The 17113-nt window shown below is 38.8% G+C and overlaps 1 protein-coding gene across 2 annotated transcripts in view; it reads right to left on the bottom strand.

Moving 5' to 3' along the window:
* GRM1 (glutamate metabotropic receptor 1) overlaps positions 1 to 17113 on the bottom strand; it is a 187046-nt gene that overhangs the window by 50587 nt on the left and 119346 nt on the right. For both annotated transcript variants that reach the window (XM_021392667.1, XM_021392666.1), the window contains exon 3: positions 16599 to 16834. In XM_021392667.1, coding sequence (XP_021248342.1) covers positions 16599 to 16834 — 236 coding nt within the window. The remainder of the gene's footprint in view (positions 1 to 16598; positions 16835 to 17113) is intronic.

The following is a 17113-nucleotide window of genomic DNA, read 5'->3' as shown; positions in this document are numbered from 1 at the left end:
AAGGGAAAAGGGAAAAAGGGTAGGGAGATGGGCCTGAGGGCAAAGAACAAAATCAAGGTAGGCCTTACTCTACTACTGACGATAAGACGGCTGGAGAGCGAGGTGCTGCCAAGATGAGAGACAGGTGAAAAAGGGACGAGGTCTCGTGATCTGCAAGTTTTTATACTGCGAGCTTTTATCTTTTCCCTCCAACTGGAAAATGGTAACAGAGGAGCAAAGTGCCGTGGGGAATGTAGTAGTCCTTCTCTTCTGAGAACCAGGTACATTCACTACATGATGTTATGATGTGGAATACCAACAACCGAAAATCATAAAACCATGACAGAGGGTCCTGACTGACAGCACATACAAGAAAGATGGCAGAAGAGCTATCAAAAAGACAAAAGAGAAACTTGATTCCCATTGTAATGTGAACTATGTGTTTGACTGAATGTAACTCTAATGCTTACCAGGCAAGTGTGAGGAAGGATGTATTGTTTAAGAAAAGGGATCTTTCTCTAACTGCCTCCTGAACATGATGTCACCAATCTATACAAAATAATACTGTGCTTTCTGTAGAACAGCAGGTGGCTCTGCCATTTGGCAAGAATGCAGAAATATTTCACTGGGGCAGATAAAGGGAGAGAATATTTTACAACATGTGGGTTCCACACCAGATTTGAAAAGACACTGATAAACATTTCAAATTGTACAGTACTCATGAAGCAATAAATGGAGTTCACAGGGTTGCAGACTTCATTTTCAGGATGTCATTAAATCAAAAAGGTTCCATTTCCATTCTTCAAATGTTTTTTATTTTCCCAAGCAAAGAGATTCTATTCATGCAATTATATTAGATGTACTTTTTCCCTGAAAAGCTAGGATACAGTTACAGTTACCAGTTGAGACACACTTGTATTTTCTTCCTGAGCACAAGCAAATCTATGGGTCTCCCAGATATTACTGCTATGACTGATGAATGCTGCTTTTTCTTTGAGATTGGTTTACTTCTAGCTTTAGAGGAGACTGCAGAGAGAAATTAAAGCAATTCAAAGGGTGGGCATTCAGCAGAAGCTCCTCACTTTTTTTTTTTTCCTCTAGATTCTCTACCCAAGGCATTAACTGGATGCTAACTGCATCAATATTTGCATGCAAGGTGTTAAATATTCTCACTAATAAAGTAAGACAAATAACTAATGATTCCTTCTCTCCTGGAAAAGAAGCAGATTGTATGAATATGAGGGTGTTCTTTCCTTACTTTCACATACATTTATTTCACAGACATCAACTCAATGGCTAAAGAAAACTAAAATATTAATTCAGCCATCAGGAGATACAGGTTCCCATTTATTCCAGATGTCCAAGATCAGTTCCCTTTTTAGATACACTATACACATCCTCAGTGTCTTTTTTGTGAGGATGCCACATTATCCTTCAGTGTTCGAAAAGATATGTCTTTCTTTTGTCTCTCCCTGTGTGTCAGAAGCAGTAGGGAAATCATTAATTAAATTTACTTTCTTGATTCTCCATATCATGTTATGTAAGCACATTAGGGCTTTAAGAGCTTAGTGTCAAAGACTCTAGAATGAGGCTGGCATACACAAATACAGCACTGCCACGGTGAAGCTGAAATATTCTGAGTGGAAATGGCTATGCAAGCTGCTGATTGACTTATTAATCAGAGGCCACAGAGTCTCAGAGACACTAGGCTCTAGGCAGGAGAAAAGGGACTCGGCAGTGCTGCCAACCCTGAGCCGTGCTCAGGATCCAGACCATACACAAAGCAACTTAGGAGCAAAACAACAGGAAACAGATCTCTTTCTTACTGCTTCTTTCTTCTCCAGCGTGAAAATTTGCTTAGCAGACACAGGAGCCTCGAGCTTTCCTCCCCTCCCTGCCCTTTCTGCTTCTCTCCATGGACTCTCACACAAACACATGACTCCAGGAAAAGCAGATTTAAAATGTAAACATCACGTGACAATGCACATAACTCATGTTCACACTGTGGGAGACGACAAAGCTGTGTTCAAATGTGCCAGTGCCCCAGAGAGCAGAGAGAGCTTTCCTCTTACATCTCCTTTCTACTGACACAAGGCCGTAAGCAAGGATAAGACTCATTTCCCAAAGGCTGGCTGAGCTTCACGTCAATGGGAAAAGGGGGCATGCCTGATGTCTGTACGTGACAGTGCTTGTGTGAGCAAGACAGCATGTCTGGGTGAGATATTACACGTGTTGTGCAGTGCTGCAGCCCCTCTTCAGCTTCACCAGAGGCAAGAGAGAAGCTGGAGACCTTTGAGCAGCTAGCAGTGTGACTTTGGCAGCATCCTGTCACTGGAGAGGGAAGCCGACCTGTAGTGGATAAAAAGTTCCTTTTCCCTTTCCCTATAATTCTGCATCGCCTACTCCCTCTCTTGTGTTGACCAGCAGTAACAGAAAAAAGGACTCAAAGGGAAATGTTAAACTGTACCTAAGGGCCTTTCTAATAGTGCAGCTGCCTATATGCTAGCCACCTCCAGAGAGGGCTGACCCCAGTAAGGTGGAGCTTCATACCATTGCAGGGTTGTCCATGAGCTGCCCACAACGTCCACACATATTTGTGACTCTTGTCAGTAAGAATAAAAAGAAAAGGTTCACAGTTGAAATGTTGCATGGATACGTGTCCGCAGAAAGTGTTTATAGCAAGAGGAAGAAGAGCAGGAAACTGGACAACAAGGAGAGAAATTTCTCTATGAGTTAATGTATATGGCATGTGGTGTGTAGGTCTTGGAGATACCTACTTACACCAGATGGCTTGACAGAAGCTCAGCAGCCTAAAAAAGATTCTATTGAGGATTACAGTATGGCCAAAAGCCTCTTTGTTTCTTTCTTCTGGGCTAAGATTCTGTTGATTTTGTAAGGAATTTTACATAAGAAGAAACTAAGGTATTTGGCTCTACGAGGATGATTTGCTGAGATTCTTTCATCTCTAAACATACCTGCAAGGTGCTGTTTGAAACCTCTCCCGACACTACTGTACATAGCCACAGCTATTAGCTGTCCAAGGCCGGGCAGGAAATTTTAGCACTGCTTCCCTATGTTACTACCTTTTTGTAGTAGAAAAGCTTTTTCTACAGTGAAGACTCTTTTTTAATGAAACAAAGGCTGATGGATGTACAGAGTATAGCTCAGTGAAGTGAAGAGAAACAGTCATGCTCCCTACCTCTTCCCCCCCCACCAAAAAAATAAGAATAAAAAGATCTGCACTCATGATCTTTGTCTGTGTTCCTGCAATACAATTAGTTTGAAAAATACAATTCCCAGAACGCCCAGTGTTGAATAAATGTTATAAAAAAATGACAAGAAAGGTAAGTTTTAACATTATTGATTACCTCATTTTAAGTATTATCTTAATATCTTTATTTTGGAATTAATAGACTGGAAAACAACAGAGGAAAATAATTGTTCCCATGTGAGATAAATCTATTCCTGTATCTTGGACTCCCAGGCAAATGCAGGTCACATTTTTCAGTATCAGTTCAAATGGTTTGAAAGAAGCATCACTTTGTACATACAGGTCACCGTTTTAAAAGGTTGCCTTCATACACCAAATTGAGACTATACACAGGGCTGCAATAATGCATGGAAAATTATGAATTTTCATTATTATGTGCATTCTAATGAAGAAGCTTGGAGTTAATTTTATCACGAACAGAGTAAATAAAAAGATATCTAATCGACTTGATGATCAGAAAAACTTCTGTATGTGGCTCTGCTATCTTGTAGAAATTAATTTTCAAATAAAAAATTGTCATCTTAAGACTCATTGAACTGACCAGCAATCTGGAATGAAATGGCAGTGGCTTATTAGTACCTAAGGTTAAATATCCAAATGTAGTGAATGGTCATATTCAAGTTTTTAAGGTAGAAATCAATAAAACTCTACTTGCGATTCTGAACTTGGGGAATCCATCAAATCGGATGCAGTTTAGGCTTAAATTCTACTCTCATTCAGATAGTTAGAACACTAAGTTTATGCCTTTTAATAACATTAAATGACATGTTTATTCTAGGAATATGCAGCATAGAAGATAAACTGATGTGATTCCATTGTCTTTCTTAGAGACATACAAATTATGTCAAATTGACAAATAATTATTATGATTAATTTTGTTTTTCTTAAAAGCTGGACTGCATACAAACTGCCTGTAAAATGACCACAACATGTTCTATTATTTATTTGAGATTATTATTTAACTTCTACAGCAAGTCATTATTTCTCAGCTCCTATTCTAATTAGAAATGAATATTTCATCTTATAAACAGGAATAATATATGCCTGCAGATTTTTGTTTTTGTTCCCTGATTGAATGGCTTATACATGTAATCAGCAAAGACACTGATTTCAAATCCAGATATAGCATCTGATATCCATCTTATTTTTTCATTAGCTGACTAAAATTTAATGCCAACAAAGCTCAACCTTTGTGTTTAAAGGATGTAGGCAATAACATGATTATTTTAATGGAAAAATCACAAATGGCATGAATGGAAAGGAGGGCTTTTACCCTGTTTGATCCTGAACAGGCCATACTCTAATCTGGCATCGGAATCCCCCCATCTCAAGTTATTCTTTCACTGCTTTTTCTTTGTTTGTTTCAATTCTTTTCCTATGATCCCTTGCTTGGAAATATGATAGCAGGGAATTCAATTTGTTACTCCTACTGCATAGGTAGCTGCCTCTGTCATTCTCAGCCCATCCACAAATTTTCCTTAACCCCTTTTTGAGATTCTGTAGTGTTCTACAAATGCCCTCAGAGTGCTCTCAAAGCCTCAGGCACCATTTAAAAATGATTGGTTATTATTGTAGTGACATTGTTTTTCTTGCTTTCTTTGCAAATTGATTAAGCTAACTTCTTCCTTCCTCCAGTGCCATCCTGGATCCTGATCCAGTCTCTCTAAAGACAGGATTTCACAGAGAACATTTTCTATATGACGTGTGAAGAAACAATTAAAAAAAAAAGAATATTTTCAACCTTCAGTTTTCCCCTTTCCCTCAGGTAACTATGCAACCTTGCTGCCTTACTTGCACACTTCATTAAAGACATATTTAGAACTACTATTCTTAACATATCTGTTATTTGGAACAAGTCTAGCAGATAATGAGTTGCTGCTACTCTTACAGGAGACAGGAATCAGCACACTTAAAATCAAACTCACTTAAAAATTTAAAGAAATATTTGCAGGTTTTGATGTTATTTGGCTAGATTCAATCAGGATTTTCACCATTAATAAATGACATTTTTGAGTCAGATACCCTTACAGATATCCTAGTATAACACACAATGATAGAGAAAATAAAATGCATAGGAAATAGGACGGATTGAATTTCAAGTGTCATTCTATTCTAAAGCCTCAGACTTTATCTGAAAGAGACAGAACTCAGTAATTGTTCTGCAGCTTTCAAAGCATTAACCATCATGGATATATTAGGATCCTGAACACATATTCAGGCACCTAATTAATTGACTTGATTAATACTTGAACTTCTCTGGTCGCTGTTGACTTCCATGGGAATTATGGGAGATCAGTACCCTTAAAAATCAGGACAATTTATCTAGGTCTCAGAGCATGCACTACAGGAGCCTAATTTTGAGAGTCTTCGTTGGAAAACGCTAGTTTAGAATTGGAAAATAGGCAACCTTCACATAAAGCATAGACAGCATTACCACAGAATGGGGAATTTAGTAAGAATTCAGTCTCATTAGATGTTAAACATTCAACACCAATACAACTCCTAAAACTAAATTGAGGTCTTTACATCATGGTGGAAAATATGGTGAAAATACTAAAGTACAGATGATTCATTAATCTATTTGCTCTGGAGATCTGTGCTCCTATCTGTCATTACAGAAGAAATTGCACAAACTCATCACAGTCCATTGATTGAGACCTTGAAATACCTAAGTGCTAGTTCCCAGTTATCAGTATATGAGCAAGAGATCCTGAAAACTTCAAAGGTGTGAGTCAATAACTTATGTTAACACTGGACAAAAACCTTCATAAATAGTTAGTGACTCCCTGTGGCTGGCAGGCACAGATGAGCTGGACTACATTTTCTTAATGTACATTCCAGTGGTTCTGTATGAGTTTGAAGAACAGTCAGGAGAGATATCTAATATTTACCATGCTTTAAAACAATATTAAGATGGACTTCACAATTCTTGCATGACCACATATTTCCCATCAGCCACTACCATTTTACTTCTTCTTTCATTAATATTTTGAAAGAGAAATCCTTCCTCTCCTCTGTTTTTAATGTTAAGGTGGTATTAAGAACACCATCATTAAATTAATACAAACACCAGTGTGTCTCACTTCTGCAGAAATACAACTCTTTCCACATTTCTCTTCCTGAGTCTACTATTGCTTTTTTCTCCTCTCTCAAAAAATCTCCTGTTTGAAGGGTTGCCTTCCTGGGGCCACACGGACTACATGCTGACAGGTGGACTTCACGTGTAGGAGATGAATCACTGCTGCCACACAGACAAGGCTGCAGCCACGCAGTCCTCTCAGAAATTCCTCTTGCTTCCTGAGATCAAAGGCAGCTGCTGCAGCTGCTCTGGCACTGAGGAACGAAGAGGTCTCAGCTGCCCTACCCAGCACTAAGCTGGATCACGCTATAAGTAAGCTAGCAGAGTATATTCACAGTTTCCCTTGTTAAATTAAGGATAGGTTTCAAAGGGTGGAGGATCCTTATATTCCCTTGTAAACCTTTCAGTGTGCAAGACATCATTCACGCATGCACAGATCACAAAGATCCTCTTTATTTATCCCTTTGCATGCCACCTGGACATATAACCAGAGCTGTATTAAAGTACTGTACTGTAGGAAAGACTCTGTTTAAAGCATAGCTTAGATTAGAAGCTCTCAGTGACATCTGCACAAGGTTAATGCATTGCTGTTAGTAGTAGTGAGATAGAGCTAAGCAAATCAGAAGATAAAATTAGTGGGCCTAATCTTTATTCACATACTTAAGAGAAAACATAACAGAAGCTCTTCTTTCAGATGTGAAAGAATTTCAGAAGCATTCACTTTAGCACATCTCCTGTTTTTCTGAGTGTAGCCAAATATGACAATGCAGCAAAAAAGGGCTATTCAGCCCAGCTAAACCCAAATTACTAAAGCACTTGAGCTTTCATAAGAAACCTGGTCCTTGTGGTGTGAACTTTAAGCCAAAGTCCAGAAAAACACACAAAGCAACTGGCCTTTGTAGAGAGTAAATGGTATACTGGATAGAATGGTGCATACAGTGCCACTGCTATGAAGAAAACAGCCCTGAGCTTCTGCCCCCATAAAGCTAGGCTTGAACCCAGAGTAAATTAAAAGTTTGAACTGTCAAGTTCCTCCAAAGCTGGTTTCTGTTGTACAAATCAAAAAAATTCAAGCTGAAGGAAACCTCTAGAAATCATCTTGCCTCACATCTTGCTGTGCTGCAGTGGCCCTCTCTGGCTCAGACAGCAGTTCTGCCTAGCTCGAGAAGCTGTTTTCATTAATTTTCCCTAGTTCCCTCTACACTGGCAGATTTCAGCACTTCCCTGGTCCTCCCAGAGTGAGTGAAAAAGCAGCAGCTTGTTCTGGCAACCTAACTCTTTGGAGCATGCGCTTTCCATCATATTATTCCCTTTATGGATATTAATACAGTTAATTCTAGGTAGGAACTTTTGTGATTTCTATGGTTCAAGTTTTAATACTCAGGCTCATAATTTATTGTTCTTTACACCACTGTTTGCCCAAGATCTATTAAGAGGACCCTGTTCATTTTAAGAACCCTATTGCCTATTTTGCAGCAAATGCTCTTGTGCACAAAGGGCATCTCTGGGCTGCAGCTAGATGTGTGAATGTGTGCACCTACATGTTGGAAATACCGCTATATTTCTTTGCACACACATCTATGGAGTAATTATACCAGTAATGAAAAGCTATAAAACTGCTAGCTGAATTAAACAGCCTTCCACCTCCATGTAAACGAGAAAAGGAAAGATAAAATCTAACAAAACACTAGGAGGATGGATGGAAAACAGTTGGTCTTCTTTCCTGATCTTTTACCAGTATTATTTCACTAAGTTTATTTACAGATTTGATTAAATGCTTATATCTAGGCTAATTGGTCTGATGTGTGACCTTCACACACACACACACACAAAAATGATTTCTTAGACCAAATCAATTTTAATTATGTTCTTTTCTCCTCCCCACACTACTGACACAAGTTCAAAGCACTTGCGACAGTCTGAGAAGCCTGGAGTGCACTGTTGCTCGCCAGGCACAGAAGACAGGAGCATGGAAGAGGCATGAGGGACCGTGATTCATATGTCCTGCTCCTTTGCTGTTCTACTGGTTTACTCATGTAATGGAGAAGGCTGAATGTCACAAGCCTACCTGAGGATTGTTTTAATCCCAGTTGAGTCTGGCTGTTACAATCCACAGTGGAAAATGTAGGTGTAAATATTAGATTCAGTAAACTTTTGTTATATCCCACTGTAACATGAATATATTTTCAGACTGTCTTCTACACTGTTTTCAACAGCATGTGTAGAACATCTTTTATGGAATCCAAAGAAGAAAAACAGATTTTGTGACCGTATTTCCATTGACAAATTGTTTAAAAAGTATTTTTGAATAGATAAAATATTGGATTAATGTAGCTACTTTCTTCCAAACACAGAAATAAGAAGCTAGGAACAAAAACCAGACAGTAGGTAATGTCTTCTCTTAACAATGCCTATGATTTATCACAGAAAAGCACATTATTAATAGTCCTCTTCATTAAGCCTTATATGTTGTCCGTAATTTTGTCTGGGAAATAAAATGAGGCTACAGCTTTCTTGTCTTATCTGCGGTAAGAAAGCCTTGGCTAAATAACGTGGAAACCAGAGTTCTTTCAGACAAGTTGTCTCAAACACATTTTATTCCAGGTGCACGAAAAACTGAGATCAGAGTTTTGACCCTGCTGCGGGATGAAGCTTAGGATGTCCTGCCTCATACTGAGGGCATAAAAAGTGACATAGGACTCAGCTTATTTTCTACTCCAGAACCTAAGAATTTAATTGGAACCCAAAATAGGGGCTAAGGAGGATGAGTCACGGGAGACAAAAGGACACATACTGAGGAATTCATGCTACATCTATAGCTTGATTTCTTCAGTTTATGAATGTGTCTAAAATATACTGCATCAAGTAACTTACAAGCAGTGACTATCATGAAAGAGTATGTGCTTAGACTCTTCTCTTAATAAGAAATTTTCTTAAATAATAATTTTCTTAAATTTTCTTATAATTAAGTTTTATGTATTGTACCACAATTAACTCCTACTATAGGTGCTTCTGCTGATACAAAGTCTCATGGCATAGGTGCTCTGTGAAGCAGCTTTGCAGACATCAAGATTAAAGGAATGTTCTCAGAGAAGCATCTATGGACACCACAGACACTGCAGAACAAGGACTAATAAAGGCTGCTGGATTTAACTTGTCCAGCATGCGACATAACCTTAAACATTCAGAAAACCACCCAGATCAGCTCCCACTAGAAATTTATTCATGCTTTAAACAAAGGATAGAAACAATCAAGTACATGTCCTGAAGTGTTTTGTCCGCTGATATGAGTAAAATGAGCTATTTCATATAAATTGATCAGAATTAAAATAGGTCTTGAGAAAAAAGTCCATGATTAAGAAAAGTCCTGATCTACATTACTGGTGGACAAGGATGTGCATTGAAAGAGGAATTATATGAGTACAAAGCTGTCTGAGGATGGGAATAAGTCAGCCATCAGTTTTCTATTTTCCAGTCTGATGTAGTAAGTGCAGTCAAGAACTTCAGAGAAAAACTAACTCTATGGCAAGCTTGAGAAGAGTCTCTGTAGACCTTCTAAAAAGACATTATTGTCCTACGTCAGGAAAAAAAACCCCACCTCACTAAAATTATACTCAATCTGTTTATGTCTGAATGAGATAAAACTAGGTACTTTTTGATGAGTGGGTGATAACAGTGGCAAACACTTAAAGATGCTGTTCAGAGACATCTTAACTGAGCTGGCTATCTCGTTAATATAGTAGTTTAGGTATAGCGTCCCACACACATAACTATGCTGCTCCTGGACTTGAGCTAGTATGGTCACGTTAATGTACTGCTGTGTGTTCTTGCATGTCTTGTAGATTTCTAACACATCTCTGCACTGCATTCCATATCTCTTTCAGACCAGGTCTATACAAAGCCATGTGAATGACACAAGGTCTTCACAGTGACAAAGCAAACTACATATTTTTAATTTGTAATTTTTGTCTCAAGAAGTATGAGTCAGCATTATTCATACCAAAGCATAAACACCTTTTCAGGAATATTTAGTCTTCCTTATAAGCTATTTTCTGCTATCATCAGGGTGTTTTACCCATGACTAGGCATGATATGAGGATTTATGATAGACATCCAGAACTGCTTTGGTATGATGCAGTCTTACGTCCTCTTTCTAAGAGAGTCTGATGATGCAGAAAGATGGAAAAAAGACGCAACTTCTCAGTACCAAAGTTGATGGAAGAATGTAGTGGCCATTCAGACCATTCAGGCAGGAATGAAGGCCAGTATCATCCTGAGCTGTACTGACAGCCAGTTGCCTGTGGGTCATGATCACCTCTCCACATCTACCATCACTACCACCCTATCCTTTGCACTCATTAGGCAGCATCTAGAATACTGTGTACAGTTTGAGTACACAGAATAGATACAGAAAGTACAGAAAGAGACTGATAATCTGGAGCAGAAGTCCATCAAGATGGGTGCAATCCCTGTCCTGTAAGTATAGACTGAAGAACCTGAGCTTGTTCAGCCTGGAGAAGAGATGGATGAAGGAAAACCCAACAACAGCCCTCTCAAACCTTGAGAGAGGTTAAGAAAAGAAGAACAGGCTCTTCATGATAGAGCATGGTGGGGGTATGAGAAAATGGATGTATCTTGAAACAAGAGAGGCTGAGATTGAATATAAAGCCAAATATTTACACATCCTCACAGCAGAAAAGGTTGACAAGAGGACTTTGCTGCCTCCATCCTTGGAGGTTTTAAAGTCCTCAGTGAATAAAATCCTGAAACCCTTGAAGCTAAACTTATACCTGATCCTTCTTTGAGCAGGAGGTTGGACTACAGCCTTCTTAAGATACCTTCCAGCCTGACAGATTACGTAATTCTGTGACTTTGGCTGCACTCAGTCTGATTGTTTGCCTTTCCCTTGTACCCAGACAGGAATTAGCAGATAAAGTAATCCTTACGGCATGACCAAGGTATGAGTAAGCATCCAAGGAAACTTGGCCTGCAATCTCCTTTGGAACAAAAAAAAAAATCTACATTTCTTGTTCTTGTCCACCACAAATAGGTTCACTGATAAATAATCCTTCTCCTCAAAAATCAAATAAATCAATGAATGAATCATTGAATTGTCCGCTTTGTTCCACTTCATTCTGTCGAAAAATGTCTGTGCTGATTGCTCGTCAATGTATTCTGTTGTCCCAGCAGATGAACTGCTGTGAACATAATCTGATGTTTGCATAAGTTCCATAACAAATTTCATAACTCTCCTGTGGTGCAGAGGAGTACTCATTCCATCCAGTTCATACAAACTGCAGCCATTGTATTATCTGCCAAGAGGCGAGTAGGCATTCTGTAAACGAGCAGTGAAACCTCCATAGAAGTGTTCAAATTGCACTGAGTTCTATGCCATTTCCACATATGTGAGAATTGCATTTAACTTGGCTTATGTGAGCTTCTCAAGCCCAACAGAGGCATTTGTCAGTGTAGTTTTGTGAGGAGAAAAGGACTTCTATTCATGCTATTTCTATCAGCTCACAGAGGAGTAAACCTCCTAAAGAGCCATTAGAAAAGTGCTTGTCAATTGACAGCACAGTCTATCACCATATCTTGCTGTCAGCATACAGTCTACAAGATGTGGAAATGGCTGACTTGTCTGATGAACAGACACAAGCAGTGACTGCTGCTTGGAGCAGTGCCAGAGGTTGTGTGCTAAGGGAACATAGCATCAGGACCATTCTGAGGTAGGTAGTTTCTTAGCACCTCAAATTCAGAAGCAGCTTTTTTTCTGGTAGCGTTAAAATGGACTACGCAGTTCTGATTTGTCATCTGGAGGCCATGAAGAATGTTGTGAAGTTCTGAAGCTCCCCACGAGTCAGCATTCCTTACAGAGACGCAGGACATGCTGGGCTTCCTGAAGAATGTAGTTACTACAAGGAAAACTCTGAAAACTCAGTAGCGGAACGAATATTTTAAGAAGAATAGCTCAGTACCATAAGTGGGTTTTGCCTTCTAGAGATCAAGGAAAGAGCAAGAAAAAATTATTGCTTTTCTATGCACAAGAAAAATTCTAGACTTGAATCTTATTGTGTTGGGAAGAGTATATACTATCACCATGAGAAAGAGAGAGACAGCAAGGCAGTCACTTATGAGACTCATTTGGCTATAACATCAGCAAAGAATGAGTCAGAAATAGCTCCCACTCATTTGGCTGCTACCCAAATGGGATAAGTAGGGTGTTTCTTTTTAATTTTTGCAAGAAATAAATGAATGTTCCCAAAAGAGCCGGTTTTCTTCTCTTCCCAAGAATTTGTGTTACTACCATATAATACTAGTACATCCAGATAAACTATCTTGCAAATGCAGTCAATCTTAAGGCAGATCTCACAGACTGCTTCACAGACTGGGATGCTCTTGTATTTTCTTCCTTCTGGTAGTTCCTCTTTCCCCCTCAAAAAATACACACAGAGCTCAGTCTAACATGAGAATAACTGAAGGATGGCATCAGTCTTCTCAGGAACCGAGTGAGAGAAGTCAAGCAATAATTCCTGTCAGCAGGGAACGGGGATTTCTAGGAAGTTGATTTTTCCTTGTTTTCTAGAGTCTGTAATCCCAATCTAGTGCTGACTCAACAGTGTCTTAGAGATTGCAAATGCAGCAGCTGTAATTGCTTGAAGAAAAGTCCTTGCCTATCCATGAATACTGAAAATTGAACTTCACATGCCAGTGCCAATTCTGAATGAATTACTCAATAAAATAATTAGTTTGTATGGGAGAAAATTATACTGGGCAAGAAGTAATTGAAGATACTCAAATACTAACTTCATAATTAATCTTCTCTTCAAACTGGATAGGACCAAGAATTCTGAATCTTTCTGAACAAGGTAGTTGGAGAAATACATCGTCTTCTCTTCTCTTGCTTGTGGTTTTTTCTTAGGGATCCCGCTGATGGGTAAATACAAATACACTATGCTCCCCTGGACAACACAAGTATCTTTTGCCCTTGGCATTCTTCTTCATTAGAAAGCTTCCTGAGATGATGACTCTCCAGAGACTGAAGATGAATCTGAGCAGCCTACTCCGTTTGAATCAATTTCTGTTTATACAGAAGTGCAGGTGTGCTGTGTTCTCAGTAATGACTACCAGCGCACTTTTGGAATACAGATCAGATCAGGACCAAGACTTAGTCACAATGAATGCTAATAATGTGCAAGGAGTCCTGAGAGCACAGGGGACTCAGTGTTTTCCATAATGCGGGATCCTGTGTGCCTTGTTACAGGAATACTGATGGCATACTGTGAGGTAAGAATGAAAGCTCTCAGATACAATGGAGTTGAGAAGCTTAATACCAGTGTTCAATACTGATACCTTTTCTGGAGTAATGGAGTAGTAACAGCAAGACTTTCATCTGTGGTGTAACAAAGTCAGAGTGTAGTCTATCAGTGCTTTTAGTGGATTTAAAATATTACTGTTTATTTACTGAACTGTATGTCCCTCCTCTTCAAATCTGCACATGAAGCCTTCTTTATGAAGGATGCGAGAGGCAATTCAGACTTTTTTTTCCCCCCACAAGCTTGTAAAGAGGCCTGTCTCCAAACTTGTGAGAGGTAAAAAAGGCATTTTCTCAATACTGTCATATACTAGACCTCCTTGGAGAGAAAGGCTCCATTAGCAAGCTTTAGAGCTGTTAGTATTTGAAGTGGCATTCTTAACCCTGCAGAAAATTCAGATAAAGGTATGTGTGTGGAAAGCTGTGGTAAAGCATGTCTGTGAAGTCACCAGTCAGCTCTGTGCAGTTAAAGAAAAATAATAGGATAGCGCATTGCCCCCACACTCTCTGGGGACACACGTCTATTGAATCTACAGACATGTCATTATTTGGAATAGATACCTGGTGGCATTTTCCTTTTGTGATTTGAGACACTTATGATCTTCTCAGTTCTGCGCGATGATCCTGAGAGTTCATCTTCAGTCTAAGAGCTGACTGCTTTTCAGAAAAGCCTAAAAAGTACCACATATTTTGAAGCTCCGTGCAAAAGTTTAGAGGTTCTTGGAGAAGGGAAAGTTGTTACAGTGCCTGAATTATGACAATTAACTGTCAGAGTGTGCTGATGTTTTAGTATTCCACAAATATTATCAGAATGTCTCTGATACCCGTCGCCTTGAGAAGCACAAAACACCACAGCAGGTATGCACCTGTACCACAGCAGAGGATGGTACCTCTGCAGTACTTTCTCCAACGTTCAGTGCCTTCAACCCTGAGACATCCTAAAAAGATTGGTGGTGTTTGTTTGTTTTTCCATAAGGCAGCCCATTTTATTTTTTTTCCTATGAATTTCTTTCATGGATTTTTGTCTCAAGTATAAAATATGTAGTCCACAGCAACATGTATATGAATACTCATCTACACACTGTGAAGAAGTAACCCATTTAGTTCAGTTTGAAGTCACTAGCTGGTATTTGTCTTGATATAGCAGACAAAGAATGATCGTGCTGGTCCTGTCTACAGTTCAGTTTCATAACCAAATTGAGGCTGGATAACATACAACCCAGGCTTAGAGCTGATGAGATCCAGCAGAAACCAGACATTTTATAGGGTAACAGCCTGAAACTCTCTCACATGAATGGAACGACCAAAGCAAAACAATTTTAATATTTTAAGTTTGTTAAGAAAGAAAACTATGTATTTGCTTTGTGTGTCCATCATTTGCTCTCCCCTTAGTAATTTCTGCTCTTCTTGGCCCATGTTAACTCCTTTCTCTGAAGTGAAGCAGTCTCAAAAGAAATACATATAACACAAATGAACATTTTGGTAGAATGTAAAGTTAATGATTCCTCTGAGGAAAAACTATCAACATAAATTCAGTTATTTACCCAGTATGGTTTCCTACTAGCTCCCAAGAGCCCAGATGGGCCAGCCAGTCTGCCAGTCAGCACGTAAAGCCAGTTTTGAGTCAGTCACAGTATTTGTTAACATGACTCATCTGTTAATAAAAGAATTGAGGGGAAACTAAAGGTAATGTGGAAGGTTGAAAGGTGTTGTTAAGAAGTGTTGTTGATAGAGAAGGGAAGAACTATAAATACTGTGAGAAGTTATCTCAGGGTACATGAAATGAGATTACTAGTATTGGATAAAGGGGTTAGAGACATAAAGAATAGGACAAAAATCCACGGGAAGACAGATTTCATTATTATTGTTTATCATTGTGTAACTTCCTTACTATTAAAATGTACCCTCTGGACTGGAAATGAAATATTTACCAACTACAATTAAATATTTCCAAAATTATTCAGTAAGTATTTTATAGAAAAGTGATCACGTCCATCTAAATTTACCAATACATTAATATATTTAATCTTCCTAAAAATAGTTTATTTTCTCAGGTTCTGATGTGGAAAAAAAAACTTTTTATGAGCAGATACACTTCTCTTGCTATGAGGTAAGTATTGTTTCTATTTGTAGGACACTGATTTTTCATATGAGTGCTATGTAGTGGAAAAAAAAACACAGTATGGGTTTTAATGGGTGAAGAAAAGAAAGAGTGAAACAGATGATTTCCCAGTTTCAAGACACATTGATTTTCCTTAGATTTGTTTACTGCTATAATATCTTCTCTGAATTTCCTGATTATCCTGCTGGTTAGAAAAGCTGATTTTGAAAAAAAAAAAGTTTCAACTTGTTCCAATTTTTGTTAAAATTTAACTGTTACTTATTTTATGCCGTTTATGGCCATATAGCCATATTACAAATTTAAGCACTCATCTCAGCCTTAGTATAGCCATAAAACCTCAAAGTAGAATGAGCAGCTTTATGACAGAGAATCACAGAATCATAGAATCACCAAGGCTGGAAAAGACCTACAAGATCATCCAGTCCAACCATCCACCTATCACCAACAGTTCTCACTAAATCATGTCCCTCTACACAACATCTAAACGTTTCTTGAACACCTCCAGGGTCAGTGACTCCGTCACCTCCCTGGGCAGCCCATTCCAGTGTCTGACCACTGTTTTGGAAAAAAGTAGTATTTCCTAACATCCAGCCTGAATCTTCCCTGGCACAACTTGAGGCCATTCCCTCTAGTCCTATCACTAGTTACATGAGAGCAGAACTGTACTGAGAGGAATCTGTGATAGACATATTCCTCCCAGCATTCCAATTAATATATTTAAAATTTGGTTGTCACTTTTCACCATGATTAATAAGTTAAAAGCAAACAAACAAACAAAGCAAAGAATTTTTTTTTCCCTGAGCACACATTCAAATAGAAAAAGAGCTGACATTACCAGTGCAGTTCTTCTGGAAGTTGGGATTCTCTAGCGGGTGCCCAGGGATGCGACACTGAAATCTATGCTGCCAGAACTCAGGAAACCAGGGATTGCGGGTATTGGTGTCCAGACGCAGTTTCAGATAGTAGTCATCAAATGACAAGACCTCTGGAGATTGCAGTTTGATAGTGATGCCTCCGTTTGCTTCTGGTTCATAACCTTCAATGACTTCATCTCTGTCTGCCCAACCATCACTGAAAAGAAGCAAAAATACCATATTATCCAGAGACATAAAACTTGTTTTGAAAAAGCAGCTGGCCAAAGGCAGACCAGAATCCTCAGAAGAAAGTAATTAGAGGGAAATCTAAAGGCGTATCTAAATTCATGCAGATGGGGAAAGAAGAAAGCGCAGTAATAGAGACTTGTAATGATCAGTCTGACCGATTTCATGCCGAGCCCTCATTAACTCATCTGGAACGAAGAGGATTTATCTTTATCCCCTTGGAAAGAATTTTTGGGTGTAGTTTCTGGTG

This window comes from Numida meleagris, chromosome 3 (assembly GCF_002078875.1).
Source record: "Numida meleagris isolate 19003 breed g44 Domestic line chromosome 3, NumMel1.0, whole genome shotgun sequence".
Classification (NCBI taxonomy): domain Eukaryota; kingdom Metazoa; phylum Chordata; class Aves; order Galliformes; family Numididae; genus Numida; species Numida meleagris.
The sequence above is the reverse complement of the archived record's forward strand: the minus strand, read 5'-3'. Positions and strand labels throughout refer to the sequence as shown.